Consider the following 16,012-nt stretch of genomic DNA (forward strand, 5'->3'; position numbering starts at 1 on the left):
CCTTGGTAGTTTCTAAGCAGAGGATCTTATACAAGTTTAAAGTCCTATACAACTGACTCAGCCAGCCGGCAACACTTGTCTTTTTCTTCCTCTGGTGTGAAGGTGTGGCGAGGCACGCTGGCCCGCATGCGGTACAAGAGAACCAAGGCAGCTCTGACAATTATCCGGTACTACCGGCGTTACAAAGTGAAGTCTTACATTCACGAGGTTGCCAGACGCTTCCACGGCGTCAAGACCATGAAGGACCACGGCAAGCACGTGCAGTGGCCAACCCCACCTAAAGTTCTCCGCCGTTTCGAGGAGGCCTTTCAGGCCATTTTTAATAGGTAAGAAAGGGCCTGTTGATATGTGCCACTCCCATTTTGGGGAACACCCCTAACATCTAAAGCCCCAGATCTGAGGCCATGCTGTGGGCTCAGCCATTTGCGTTTGCAGGACGCCTCCTGCCTGAGGTCTTCAGCTCTGTTGATTCCATTCTCGGGGGCATCTGTGTACTGCTCAGAACAACGGGACTGGGCTTTTTGTTCTCCCTCTAGCCGTGGACAGCCATGCACGACCAAGCCTGGATCACACCACAATTAAGCTATTAGCATGCTGTCTCCTTCTCTTATTAGCAAATAATAACTACTTATTATAGTCACCACCTGTAACTCCAGATGGAAAGGGCGTTAATGCTTTCGGGGCAGCACTTCTCGATCCTGGTTATGAAACCTACCAAGGAGTTTATGAAGTGTACCGAGGCCCACATCCTGCCTCCAGAAAGTCCTATGTAACACAACCAGGGAGTGGGGCCCAAACAGAGGTCCTTCCTAGTGTCCCAGGTGATTTTTGTTTGTTTAAGATTTATTTATTTGAAAGAGAGAGAGAGAGCACACAAGCAGGAGGGGCAGAGGGAGAGAGGGGGAATCAAGCAGACTCGACACTGAGCACAGAGCCCTGCATCGGGCTCTATCTCATGACCCCAAGATCACAACCTAAAGCTGAAACCAAGAGTTGGATGCTTAACTGACTGTGTCACCCAGGTGCCCCCCAGATGACTTTAAAGTATGAAAGGGAAAATAGTTTATTTTAGAGCAACCTTTTTTTTAAACACAAATAAATAAAAACCTATGTAAAATCTGATACCTGTCCAGCTGATCTCATTTTTCATAAACTGCCCTGAATCTGAGTCTGTAGCGATTCATCACCCCTTATACCTCCTTACTGCTGCTTGTTTGTTGCTGGTGTGCACCAGGTACATTTAGCTGTGCCTTAGGTACATAAAGTGAGCTAAGGGTTCTCAAATGTGGCCATTTGGCCGTGTGGTCTTCTACAAAGAGCACTATGAAATAATCGGCATACCAAATGTAAAAGAACTAATTTATAATTCTGTGCTGAATCAGATTTTGTCTTCCTTTAGAGTTAGCTCCGTGTAATTGGTGGCAGATATCAAAAGATAAATAAAAATTCATAGAAATAAAATTCTTTAATCTATATCCCATTTGGCTTTTTGTAAAAAAAAAAAAAAAAGAGAGAGAGAGAGAGAGAAAGAAAGAAAAGAAATGATATCTAATAAAAAGAAAAGCTCAAGAAGGAATTATTGAAAGCAAATTTACCTCAGTTCTCAGCTCTAATACTATAAAGGTTCGTTGTATGCTGGCAGGCATTTAATGCACAGGTAAGTGTTTTTCATGAATGGTATCATCTGTAACCTGAATTTCAAATTAATTTAAAAAGTGATTAAGCTATGCCTGAATATATATGCTTATTGTGTTTTTTTTAAGTGAAATAATATAGAAATGTAGAAATATAAAGTTGAAATCCTCCACACCTCCTCTTGTCTCCCCCATTTTATTTCCTTCCCCTAGGATAATCCCTCATTAACAATTAGTTTGTATCCTTCTGTGTCTGCCTCTGTGCATTTCCAAGCACACACCCACATGGAAGAGACAGCATGGTATAGTGGTTAGAAGCACAGATCCCGGGAGCCTGGGCTTACAGTCTAACTGCTGATGCCTGACTGTGTAACTGTGGGCACATTAGATAATCTCTCTGAGCCTCGGTTACCATATCCATAAAGTGCTCCAACAGTAGTACCTGTTCATAGGGTTGTTGGAAAGATTATGAGAAAATGTATATATAAAGTATTTCAGATTGTGCTTGACGCGTAATAAACACTGTAGAAATGTTGGCTCATACTCAGAGTGTGTGCGTGCACGGTCCCCAGTCACAGATCATCTGGGCTCTCTTTCCTCTCTTTTTCACACAAGCAGGGTTATGGGACAACTTAAAAATGTTCTGGAGACATGTCTATGACAGTAAGGAAAGATCCGTGTAGTACTTTTAACGGCCACAAAGCGTTATTGATTTGTGTTGCACTGCGGCCTGTGTGGGCTTCTTTTTAGATTCTGATGGTTTTGTAGATTGCCTAGAATTGATGAATTTTAGCAAAATTCTATTTACTCATTCAGCAGATATTCCCTCAAGGCCAGCTGTGTCGTGGGCACTGGCCTGGGTTCCAGGGAGATGGTGACAGACAAGAAGGACGGGAAGACAGTTCAGCCTTCTCAGGGCTTCAGGTGTCTGAGCATTTTGAAAATAGTGTGTCTGCTCTGCCAGCTGACTTTGCACACACGTGTGTATACACACACACGCACACGTGCACATGTACCATGAAGGAGTCCTGCCAGTTGTGTTAATCTCATCCAAAGGCAAACTTTTTCTGTGAAGGACCGGGTAATAAACATCACAGGCTTTCATGGGCTGCATATGGTCTTTGTCACATACTTTGTTTTGCTCTGGTTTTGTCAAACGTGTAAAAAGCTATTCTTAGCTTATGAGCAGCACAAAACCAGGGCATGGGCTGAATTTGGCACAGACTGTGGTTCACCAACCCCTGATAGAGTCACTATTTCCTACTTGATGTATTCTCCCCTTTTGTGATCTGTGGACTACCGAGAGAAGTGCGCTAAAGAACTCCACCGTGATTGTGGGCTTGTGTTTTGGTGGGGGGGAGGTTCTGATTTTTCTTAAAATCTCAACATTAATCATGGTTAAGCTCACTCCTTTTCCTCACAGTAATTCTTTTTCCTTCTGGGAAGGCTGAAAGCCTTCCTCATGCTCAGCTTTATCCCCTTGTTCATGGGGTCAAGACAGGTGATTTTTAGGCCGCCATAGAGATGGTGTTGAGCAGGATGAGGAATCTGGCTGGCTCTCTTTGTGGCTATATAGGCCAGTTCCCAGGTGCCCCGTGTGCCTCTGCACTCTGCAGTCAGTCAGGGGTGGACCTTGTCCTGGGCCACAGTGGGCAGTAAAGAAGGGACAGATGGACTAGACACTGAGGCTGAAAATAGACCAGCAGACAGCAAAGACTGCCTCTACCTCCCTCCGGGGAATAAAATTTGGGACCCAAGGACGAACTGCAAGCCACTTAGTGTTGTGGGATGTACCTGTCACCAGTGACCGTGGCAATGACCCCCAGCTGCTCCCAGCCTGTCATTCTTCCAGCATCTTCTGAAATGACCTTAGGACAGTCTATCCCATTGCAGTGTCCGTTGGCCACGGAAACCAGAGAGGAGAATTGCGCTGGCTGAGCCTTTCCTTTTTCCAAGGCTACTTTTATTGTATCCTGCTACCTCTGGTGCTCCCCCCACAGCAGGGGCCCCATCTCGCCATGGGCAGGCATTCTTTGTGCAAAGAGATGGCACCTCTCCCACTGTGAGATCCTTCACTGCCTGGCCTGGCCTGGCCACCAGCCCCAGCTGCCTCCAGCCCAAGCACTGTCCGGGCCGTTTCTGGCAAAGGGGTTCCTCTCCTTCCACCGAGTGGATGGCTCAGCTCTGAGCCACTCCTCCCATGGCTTGTCCAGTCTACTTCAAATCTCCAAGAAAGTCTTCCCATCTTGCAGTTCACTGACATCCTTCCCGTTCTCCAGGGCTGCTACAGAGCTTTTCCTTATCTGTATATTTCTTTGGTTGTTGCGGTGGGAGTTTTGGAGAGAAAAGCAAACCTTTCTGCTCAAGTCACTGTCTTGAAGCCAGAATCCATCTCAGGAAAATCTTAGATGGAAGCAGTCTCACGTTCTGCGCACGTGCCTGGGGGAGGGAGGACCTCACCGTGTTAGGTATCCCTCGGCCTCGTGCTCTGTGGAAGACAGCTAGGGGGCCACCAGCCTTGATGATTCCATCTGCTATGAAGAAGCAGATGGGTTTGTTTCCAGCCCCTGCTTCACGCTCCCGTGGCAGAAAGCAAGACATGAGTTCAAGTAAGGCTGGGACAGAATAAAAGCTGTGTGCTTGCTTTCCTTGATCAGGGATAGATTATTTTCAGTGTGTGCTTTCAGTTCCTTGGACCCAACAGTCTTGGGGTCGTCTTTAAATTCCCCCTTATTCTCTTGCTCCCATATCGAATCCATCAGTAAATCTACTGGTGTGTCCTTCAAAATGCATCCAGGACCAGCACGTGTCTCTGCCTCCACTACTCTCCACCAGATCCCAGCCACCGACCTCTCCCATGTGCCTCATGGAAATAGCCTCATACCCCCTCCAGCCTTCTTCCACACAACAGTGCCCACCCCTGCTCCTCCCACCACTGCCCTCCTGTCCTTTCCTCGCCAGATTTTTTTCTCCATAGCCCTGAGCACATCACACATTCTTGTTGGTTCACTGTCCGTCCCTGCTTCAGGAAGGTAAGCACCTAGCAGAAAAGACCTCGATCCCTTTGTTGGATCCCTTGATCCAATGCCCAGAATAGCCTCTCGAGTTTAGTAAGTGCCTAGAAAGGGCTCAGTGAGTACCTCGGTGTTGAATGAAGGAAGGACTTTCTGTGCCCTGACTATAAATGTCATGAGAAAACCCATGTGTCATGAAGTTCTAGTTGATTTCAAAACACACAAATGCTCTCTCTCTCTGCCTGCCTCTCTGCCTACTTGTGATCTCTCTCTCTGTCAAGTAAATAAATAAAATCTTTAAAAAAAAAACCACACACACACAAATGACAAAGCAAGTTATACAAAGATCTTTGTCTAAAGAACTATGTATATTTTATAAGTCGAGCAGAGAGAGTCAATTATCATATGGTTTCACTTATTTGTGGAGCATAACAAATAACATGGAGGACATAGGGAGATGGAGAGGAGAAGGGAGTTGAGGGAGATTGGAAGGGGAGATGAACCATGAGAGACTATGGACTCTGAAAAACAACCTGAGGGTTTCGAAGGGGCGGGGGGTGGGAGGTCGTGGGAGCCAGGTGGTGAGTATTATGGAGGGCACGGATTGCATGGAGCACTGGGTGTGGTGCATAAACAATGAATACTGTTATGCTGAAAAGAAATTTTAAAAAAAAATAAAGAACTATGTGTATTTTAACGAGTTCTGTGTATATTTTGGAGACCTTTCTTTTCCTTGTTTTTAGGGTATCCTTGCAAGTACTTTGGTTTAAATTCTGCTTAATGGCAGCCTGGTTATTTGGGGGCACGAATGGGATTGGGTTTTTAAATCCTAAGACATTTCACTTATTCACTTCCAGATGGAGAGCATCCGAGCTTATCAAGAGCCTGCCTGCTTCCGACCTGCCCCAGGTCAGGGCCAAGGTTGCAGCCATGGAAATGCTGAAAGGTCAGAGGGCTGACCTTGGGCTCCAGAGAGCCTGGGAGGGCAACTATCTTGCTTCGGTACGTACAGGACAGCAAACCAGAATCTGATCCTCCCTTTACCGAGAAAGGGAAGAAATTTTCTCCAAAACTTCGTGGGAAGAACAAGACCCCTACAGAAACTAAACTGCTATGGGCGATACTGAACTGAAGGATTTTGTTGCTTCCAACTGTGTGGTGTTTGATGTTTCCCTTGCTTTAAAAGGGCTGTCTGCTGCTCCGCGCCATACGTACGAGGCACACTCCAAAACCACTTTTTGAGCATTTGAACCTTCCCTTGCATAATTCAGCAGCTGTTTTTAATTACCACCTTTATATTAATTATTCCCAGAGCTGCATTTCACCCTCCCTTCCATTCTGTATTTTATAAGTTTTATAGGCCTTTCGGTGGCGTTAACACCCCTGTGGCAGCCGGGCAGCTGCGACGGGAGATTAAAGTACGCCTGCCGAGAAGGGTCTGAGCAGGGTTGGAAAGCCAGGCCACGGAGAGATTGCCTTTTCCTCTAAAATGCTAAGCAGATTCTTTTCATCACTTTCCCCTTTTCTTTCAGAAGCCAGACACACCTCAGACCTCAGGCACTTTTGTCCCCGTCGCAAATGAGCTGAAACGGAAGGACAAATACATGAATGTCCTCTTTTCCTGTCACGTCCGTAAGGTGAGGCGGGCTGGGGCGGCCCCCCTTCCAGGGGAGACGGGGTTGGGTTCAGAGGCCCTGTGAAGGCACTAAAATGGGACCGCAGCCCCCAGCTCTCCGACACTGAGTGCCGCCCGCCCGTGCTGGGGCCGGGGTGCAGTGGCCAAGGTGACTGTGGCTGCGGGGGGTAGGAAGTGGACATATTTGGTTTTGGGGGGTTCCTCCCTGTGTTCCAACACTGGTAACTTTATGGCTCACCTGTCTTTTCCCAGCATGTACTGGTCTGCCTTGTAGCTCATGGTCATCCCGTACTTCTTGTACATGTTTGATCATTATTTTAAAGGTGGGGAAGAAGGAAGGAAGAACAGAGTCTAGAAAAGGGAGGACAGAGAATTTGGGGGGGCGGGGGGACAAGTTACACGTGCTGCGAATCTAGTCGTTGTCTACCTGAGGCAAGACGGGTGTGTGGACTGTTAACTTGGCTACAGATGATGTCCGTGGGGCTAGTGAAGTGTGGAAGTCGGAGAGGGGAAGGCAGGAGACTTGGTCGGTTTTTCAAAACTTCAAAATGCTTTTCACAAAATAGAGAGGAAGTTGTGATGATTAATTTTTTAAAAAGCATTTTGTGAAAATTAGGCAGATAAATTTCCAAATATTAATGAAACAGGTGAATTTCTGGGGTGCCTGAGTGGCTCAGTTGATTAAGCATCCCACTCTTGATCTCAGCTCAGGTCATGATCTAAGGGTCCTGGGATCAAGCCCCGCACTGGGCTCCACACTCAGCGGGGAATCTGCTTGGTATTCTCTCTCTCCCTCTCCCTCTCCTGCTCTCTCTGTCTCTCACTCTAAGATAAATACATAAATCTTTTTAAAAAATTTCCTAGATTGACCCCGGAAGAAATATTGACATAAATATGCCAGTATCCAAAGTAGGAATGAAGGAAATGATAAAAGATTTACCTCATAACAAAAGCCCAAGTGTGGGTGACTTGGGGTATTTTGTTTCAAATATTGAAAAAGTACACAGTTGCTGTATTATTCAGATCAAAATAATGAAATATTTTTCCACTGTAATCGGCAAACTTTAACACATTGATAACCAGTGTTTGCACGAAATTTAGGGAAAAACTGTTGATAAGATACAGACCTTTTGAGTGAACAGTTTGGCAAGAGCTACCAAAATTTTAAATGCCCAGACCACTTACTCTAGGAATTCCAGAACTCAGGATTTATCCTATGATATATTCACACATACTTCCAAAGATGTACTTTTGTACATTGTAATTGCCAAAAAACTAGAAAAAAATACCATTAATATATCATGAGATTAGTAGATAATTGTGTTTGTGCCCAGTAAAATACAACATAGCTATACGATGAGCAAAAGGAGGAAATATGTTCAAAAAATAAAAACTAAAAGGACAGAATCTATGAAACAATGGTTCTTCGGTCACTGCACATCAAGATACGAGAAACAGACAAGTGAGCCCTACAGGCAGCTGATTGACTTCCTGGAGAAACATTCTAGTCTCTGGTGGGATTGGGGGAACCCAGGTGGAGCTTAATGGACTCCCTGACAGAAACAAGAGGGCTGAGCCGGGAGACACTAGGGCAGCTAGAGTTTGCAGAGGAGAGTGCCAGAGAAGAGCAGGCGGCACAGAGAGTATGGAGAGACCCTGGATAGCCTCAAGCGGTCCGCAACAGGTATTTGCCTGAGCTGAGCAGAACTCAGTGTGTGCATATGAGGAAAATGCCCAAGGCCAGCGCAAGAATCACCCCAGAGGGAAGGCAGGCAGCAACCAGAACCAAGTACTTACAGGTAGTACCTACTCCCACAGGCCATGGGAAACACTCGTGATTCATGGGATGCTTGGTAGAGTATGGACAGTACAGGTCATGGGGAGGAATTAGCCCTTGACTAAACACTGCCCTAATCCCACCCAGCAAATCTTGAAAACATGACTCAAAAGAATCAGACTCTTTCCAAGCAACCTAACGGTGTCCCAGAACAGTGTTCAAAGATATACCCAAGAATAGGAACTCACCCGCACCCAAAAGAGAAGATTCAGAAGCATGACATTGGATCCAAAATTACCAGGTCTACAAAAGCAGCAGGAGACTCTAACCGATAATGAGAAGAAAAGTCAGTCATTCAAAAGGATCCAGGACTGACGTAGATTATAGAATTAAAAGACAAGGTCACTAAAATAATTGTTATGTGTATGTTATGGATAGAGATAGAAAACACAGCATCTCAGATTTTTTTAAATATACTTGATGAGATTAAAAACAGTTTAGATGTTGCAGAAGAAAGATTAATAAACTTGAAGAAAGAACAATAAAACTACCTTATTCAAGGTAGTTTCAAAACTACCTTGAATAAGGTAGTTTTATTCAGAGCAAAGGGAGGAAGATGCAACCACCCTAAAAAAAGAAGAGCAAAATATTGGGGCCCTGTGAGCCAATGTCCAGTAGCCCAATATACGGGCACGTGGAGCTCCGAGTTGGAGGGAAGAGAAGGGGGAATTCAAAATATTTGAAGAAATAATGGCTGAAATTTTTCCAAATTCAGTGAAAACTGCAAACTCTTAGACCCAAGGAACTCAACAAACCTCAAACACAAGAGACAGGAAGAACACCATATGGAGGCACAACATGAACAAATACCTTAAATGCAGCAGTAATGAAAAAAAACACAGAAGAGAAAGGTGAGAATGCATCAGATTTCTTGTCAGAAACAGGACAAGCAAAAAGACAGTGGGGCAACAGCTTTAAAACTTCTTTCACTGAAGGAAAAGAACAGCTGTCAACCTACAATTCTGCAACCAGCAAATATAGCTTTTAAAAACCAAAGCGAAATAAAGACGTCTTTGAGCATATCTAAAAATACACACTACAGGAAATGCTAGAGAATGGCCTTCAGGCGGAAGGAAAGTGGTTCCAGATGGTAATGTGGGCATAACCAAGGAATGAGGAGCAAGGAGAATGGTGGCCTCATGTATAAGTACGTAGTAGCTTTCTTATTATTTAAATCTCTCAAAACGATAATTGAGTGTACGCCAACACTCATAGCAGCATTCACGGTAGTTAAAGATGAAAACCACTCAAATGTCCATGGACAGATGAATAAAGAAGACATATATCCGGGGCACCTGGGTTGTTCACTCATTTAAAGCATGTGACTCTTGATTTCAGCTCAGGTTCTGAGGTTAGGGTCATGAGATGGAGCACCCCCGTCAGGCTCTGTGCTAGGTTTGGAGCCTGGTTGGGATTCTTGGAAGGGAGGAAAAGGAAGGGAGAAAGGAAGGAAAAAGAAAAAAAGAGGGAGGGAAGGAAGGAAAGAGAAAGAGAGAGGGAGGGAAAGAAGGAAGGAAGGAGAGAAAAAAGGGAGAGAGAGAAAGAAGGGAAGGAAGGAAGGAAAGGAAAGGACATGTGTATCCAGGCAGAGGGATACTTATTAAGCATAAAGAGGAAGGAAGTACATGCCCACAGCATGGATGACCTTGAAGATACCGTCTAGGTGAATAAGACACAAAGACAAATACTGTGTGATTCCACTTACATGAAGTACTACATTAGTCCGTTAACGGAAAAAGACCATAGAATGTTGGTGACCAGGGGTAGGGGTATTCAAACATTCTAAGGAAGAGGAGATCACCTCTACATAATGTAGACTAACAAAATAGAGAGTAGCTTTAAAAAAAAGAAATCAGAATGAAGTAGGAAAGCTTGCTGGCAGTTGGGTGGTTAACCAAGTGGAGTCTAATTCTGAGCTCATAGATCCAGAAGCTATTTTATAAGTGGACCTGGAGGTGATCAGATCATCAAGAGTGGCTCTTGTGGGCCAGAATCAGACATAAAACAGTGTATGAGCCGCAGTGTCAATGTGTGAATTCCACAAAGGAACATACCATGCTAGTGGACTCTCATATCTACTCTCTAGGGTACTTCCTTTCTAGTATCAAGCTATGTGAGAAGTCAGGTTAGTAATCAGAACAATCGAAGAGTGTCGAGTGGTTTTGAGAATTATGTCATCTGCTTTGGAAAAGCCTGGTGTCTGATTCTGTCTTTCCAGTGATGACAGTGTGATGTCTGACCGCATGTCTCTCCCTGGGTCCTGCTGGATAAAGGCCGAAAATTCTTAGTCATGCTCCTGTGCTTCCAAAGTCAATAAAAAATAATATTTCTTCACACTATAGCTTAGTTTTTCTTAATTTGAGTATAGTTGACACATCATGTTACATTAAAGTACAACGTAGTGAGTCAGCAACTCTACACATTACACTGTGCTCACTGATGACAGCTACCACCGGTCGCCGAACCACACCATTGCAACATCACGGACTGTGTTTCCTCTGTCGTCCCTTTACCCCTAACAACTTCTCTCCGTAACTGGAAGCCTTCTTCTCCCACGCCCCTCCGCCCCTTCCCTCTGGCAACCATGAGTTTGGGGTTTTTTCCTCTGCATTTACAGATCCGGTTCTGCTTTTTGTGTATTTATTTGTTGTTTTTTAAATCCCACGTATGAGTGAAATCATCGGCCGTTGTCTTTCTCAGTCTGACTTATCTCATGTCACATAATACCTCCGTGTTCATTTATGTTGTTGCAAATGGCAAGATCTCATTGTTTTTATGGCTGTGTTATTCTGTGTGTATGTTTGTGTGTGTGTGTGTGTGTGTATATAACACATTTTCCTTATCTGTTTATTGATGGCACTTAAATTGCTTCCATACTTTTATTGTTGTAAATAATACCACAATAAACATAAGGGTGCAAATATCTTTTTAAATTAGTATTCTCATTTCCTTTGCATAAATATCCACCCAGTAGTAGAATTATTGGACCATATGGTATTTCTATTTTTAATTTTTTGAGGCACATACTGTTTTCCGCAGTGACTGCACCAAATTACATTCCCGCCAACAGTGCGTGAGGGTTCCTTCTTCTCCACATCCTCACCAGTACTTGTTTTTTCTTGTCTTTGATTCTTTTTTTTTTTTTAAGATTTTATTTATTCATTTGACGGAGATCACAAGTAGGGAGAGAGGCAGGCAGAGAAGGGCGGGGGAGGGGGGGAGCAGGCTTTCCGCTGAGCAGGGAGCCTGATGTGGGGCTCAATCCCAGGACCGTGGGATCATGACCTGAGCCGAAGATAGAGGCTTTAACCCACTGAGCCACCCAGGCGCCCCTCTTGTCTTTGATTCTAACCATTCTGACAGGTGTGAGGGGATAGCTCATTGTGGTTCTGATTGCACGTCCCTGATGATGAGTGAAGTTGAGCATCTTTTCACGAGTCTGCTGGCCATCAGCACATCTTTGGCAAAATGTCTATACGGGTCTTCTGTCTATTTTCCAGTCAGATTGTTTGGGGGTTTTGGTGTTGAGTTTAGATAATGTCTTTCCAGAAATTATTTAATTCCAAGCATGTGCCAAGGTAAGCTTGACATGATTTCAGTAAGGCCTCCTTCTTTATGCTTTGATTCTTTTGAGAACAACCACTTTCCATTAACTACAGTTATAAAAGGTCCTTTAAGGTTGGAGACTTCTGCAAATAGCTACACTCGCCCAGAATGTGTTTTCTGTTGGTCTGACTCTTCAGGGGACCTTTAGCTCTGACCCCCTGTGGTGTTGACTAAGACTATAAATAGATCGCCAAAAGGATCTGGGCAAGAGCCAGGTGATAGGGAGTTTTCTTTGGTTGAGGATTTTAGCATGGATCCCGGAAGAAATAAGGTGAGATCTCTTCTAACAATGAGTCTGTGATCCAGTTTTTTTTTATTACCTTATGAATTTATGAGAAAGAAAAGGTGTTTCTTTGCCATCATTATTTTAATTAAATTTGAATTTACAAATTGATGTGTGTTTGTTAACATTTTCTCTTTGCCACTTCGATTCTGCTGTAACGCAGCTTAAAGCTCCTTCTTTGGGACAGGATGTCGTTCCCACTCAATCTGTTTTAAGGATGATTTGGGTTGCTAAGCACAAGCTAGGGGTGTGTGACCTGTTCTCATTAGAAATTATGTTTTTATATAAAAAGGAATGTAATATTTCTAAACAGCCCTTCAGTAAAATGGCTGCTTTGAGGTTTTTGCCTTTGGTTTCTAAGCTAACTCATGGACAGATCACAAAAAGGAAAGTACTCCCCACTTTTATCATCGTGGCAGGCCTATTGTTTTTTTTTTTAATTTATTTTTTATTTATTTTCAGCATAACAGTATTCATTGTTTATGTACCACACCCAGTGCTCCATGCAATCCGTGCCCTCTCTAATACCCACCACCTGGTTCCCCCAACCTCCCACCTCCCCACCAGTTAAAACCCCTCAGATTGTTTTTCAGAGTCCATAGTCTCTCATGGTTCACCTCCCCTTCCAATTTTCCCCAACTCCCTTCTCCTAACTCCCCATGTCCACCATGCTATTTGTTATGCTCCACAAATAAGTGAAACCATATGATAATTGACTCTCTCTGCTTGACTTATTTCACTCAGCATAATCTCTTCCAGTCCTGTCCATGTTGCTACAAAAGTTGGGTATTCATCCTTTCTGATGGAGGCATAATACTCCATAGTGTATATGGACCACATCTTCCTTATCCATTCGTCCGTTGAAGGGCATCTTGGTTCTTTCCACAGTTTGGCAACCATGGCCATTCTGCTATAAACATTGGGGTAGAGATGGGCCTTCTTTTCACGACATCTGTATCTTTGGGGTAAATACCCAGGAGTGCAATTGCAGGGTCATAGGGAAGTTCTATTTTTAATTTCTTGAGGAATCTCCACACTGTTCTCCAAAGAAGGCCTGTTGTTTTTGACTCTTGTGCGACCTTGCGAAATTAGGCAACGCGCTTTTCTTGTACTCTCGGGCAACACACCTCTATTTCTTAGGTGATTTGGCCAAAGATGAGGAACACTACTGTTGCTTTTGACCCACATTCCACTCTAGATGTCCTCTCGTCCTCCTGCTCTAACATGCATACAGATGCTCTAACATGCATGCAAATGTCCTCCCCCATGTGTTTCAGAAACCAGTGTGCTGTTGGATTTATTCATGTGTTTATAAGAAGGTTGCCTTGTATCATCTGTGGGAAATGCTGGGTAAAGCAGTCCAATATGTTCTTTAAGTGCAGAATGCTCAGAGCCTCTAATACATTCGTGGGTTACGAGTATCTTAGGGGAGGCTGTGGTTTGCAAGGTTCCTCCAGCCACCCTGACTTGGAACCCTTTCTCTCACAAAGCATCTCATGAGGCTGGGGTTGTCCAGAACAACTTAGAAAAATGCTAACTCAGGAGCTCTACAGTCACCTTGTTTCGAGCCCTCTAACAAGGGCCAAATCTCTCTTATGGCCAAAATCATTGCTATGTGATGTAGATAATCACTGCCAAGAGCAGTCATTAGTTTCCCACATACACTCTACTTTACTCTTAATTACAGATACCATTTTTGTCGAGTTGAAGACTGAAAAATATGCTTTGGTTACAAAAGCAGTGTTTGCCAAATTGATGGATCTCTAAAACTATGAGGCAGAGGGGAGAAGACTGTTGCAAACCTACATTTTAGTTTGTGCTCCTACCTACAGCAGCATACCAAGCTGTGTCCTGACTTACCTACCCTAATTTAGTTAGCTGTACAACCAGCAAAGGCAACAGTGCATACCAATTAGTCTCTAACTTCTTTGTTTGCATCTTGAAGATGTGATCTGGGGAGCGGGGGCGGGGGGGAGGGGGAGATATTATCTCAGGTTTGCCTTCTGTTTTGCTTAGGGGAGGGGTTTATAGTTCTTTGTTGTTTTGCTTTGCTTTTCCCTCTAATCACTGAGAGATATGACTTTATAGTTGTTCAGAAATGTTTTTGTGCTCAGTTGTTTTTTTTAAGATTTTTATTTTTTATTTGGCAGAGAGAGAGAGAGAGATCACAAGTAGGCAGAGAGGCAGGCAGGGGGTGGGAAGCAGGCTCCCTGCTGAGCAGAGAGCCAGATGGGGCTCGATCCCAGAACCCTGGGATCATGACCTGAAGCGAAGGCAGAGGCTTAACCCACTGAGCCACCCAGGTGCCCCTGTGCTCAGTTTTGATTTAAGTATTACCCAAATCTAGGATTGAAACATCCCAGTCAGCATGTAATTCATTCCTTATTTATAAAATGGCCTGTGGTTAATTCTGCCTATCAGAGAAAGATTTACCTATAAATTGGGCATTCTCTGACTCTCTCATAAAGTAGCACTCTACTGAATCACACGTGTATTTTCTCCCAATCCCATTACCTAGATTTTTTTCTTTATGCTTATCTTTATATGAAATTATTTTCACGTGTTTGTTCCTTACCTAGCTCAACCCCATCTACTAGTCTCAGATTCTTACTATAACCAAGGGCATCATTCCTTCAAATATTAGCAGTTTATACAGTGCTTAAAAGTGCACATTGCCATTTTGAGAAAAAGAAATTATCAAATTATTTAATATAAGGAAATGCTTACCAGTATAACTTTTTTCTAATCAATTGTAGCAATGTGCCGGATGTAAAAATATAGCAATACCATTTTGAGATGTGTGATTATAGAAAGACCCTTTTCTCAATGAAAGCGTGAAACTAAGGATTTTATAAGGGTAATATGACCAATACAGCGTTGCAAGTACAGACACAAAGGTTTCTCCCAGATTCGCTCAGGACAGTTTCTCTGGCCTGTCCATACTCTGTGTACAGAGTATTGTAGTGACGGCTGCTGGCAATGTCTTGCCCTCCAGAAATACAGACTCTGAAGGAAAAAATTAACTCATGGAAAAGACTCTTTATGGGATTAAAAAAAAGTACAAATAAATTTCAGCTAGTCCAACCATGAGAATAAATAATTCCCAATGAGCAATCCATGTGCTTTTATTTTTTTTTTTAAGATTTTATTTATTTTGGAGAGAAAGCACAAGCAGGGGGAAGGGCAGAGCGAGCAGCAGGCTTCCCACTGAGCAGAGAGCCTGACACAGAGCTCAATCCCAGGACCAGGGGATCACAACCTGAGCTGAAGGCAGACGCTTAACCGACTGAACCACCCAGGCGCCCCCCAATACATGTGTTTTCATAGTGCCTGCTGTATTAGGGAGCTTTGTATTGAAGAGATCGCTTCCTGATAGTCTTCCAGCCTCAGAAAGAAGAGAGCAGAGTCCCCACTTCCTCTTTCTTCAGCAGAAATGGAGGTTTTCCAAGACCACACCAGGCATTGGGGACTTAAGCTATTGAACAAAAGTGCTATCATTTGCCACTTGGGACATTTTTTTCCACACATTATGCAGCCTCCCCAGTGTGCTGCCGTGTTTTCCAGTCATCAACACTGATTGGCTCATGTGGGGAGAAGCTCCTCTTGAAATTATCCTGTCGGATTGGAATTGCTTTCAAAACCAACAGATCTGCAAGGGTAGAGTAAACTCTATGGGCTGCCCACTTCTGTACTGGGGGCTGTGAGGTATAAGAAAAAAGCCATCAGATGATAACGACCCTCGGGGAACTTCCAGCCTGGCTGGAAGACAGGATTCCTGTCTGTGAAATAAGAAGGCAGTAAATATGGCTCTGTCCTGGATATTTGAGATGTTACGGTGTTTTGTTCATGTACTTGTATTGAGGTATAATTTATATACAAGGAGATGCCCGGATAGTATAGAGTTCACTGATTTTGATGAGTGTGTACACCCATGTAAATCACAACCCTGTCCAGATAGAGAACATTTCCATTACCCTGAAAAGCTTTCTCGTGCCCTTTCCC

The 16,012-nt window shown here is 43.8% G+C and overlaps 1 protein-coding gene across 2 annotated transcripts in view; it reads left to right on the forward strand.

Annotated features, from left to right (window-relative positions):
* The window catches only part of MYO1D (myosin ID), a 340,193-nt gene that overhangs the window by 188,560 nt on the left and 135,621 nt on the right, over positions 1-16,012 (forward strand). For both annotated transcript variants that reach the window (XM_004747082.2, XM_004747083.3), the window contains 3 exons: positions 103-326; positions 5,506-5,650; positions 6,181-6,285. In XM_004747082.2, coding sequence (XP_004747139.1) covers positions 103-326; positions 5,506-5,650; positions 6,181-6,285 — 474 coding nt within the window. The remainder of the gene's footprint in view (positions 1-102; positions 327-5,505; positions 5,651-6,180; positions 6,286-16,012) is intronic.

This window comes from Mustela putorius, unplaced genomic scaffold (assembly GCF_011764305.1).
Source record: "Mustela putorius furo isolate JIRA1106 unplaced genomic scaffold, ASM1176430v1.1 tig00003962_pilon_pilon_pilon, whole genome shotgun sequence".
In the NCBI taxonomy this organism is placed as follows: domain Eukaryota; kingdom Metazoa; phylum Chordata; class Mammalia; order Carnivora; family Mustelidae; genus Mustela; species Mustela putorius.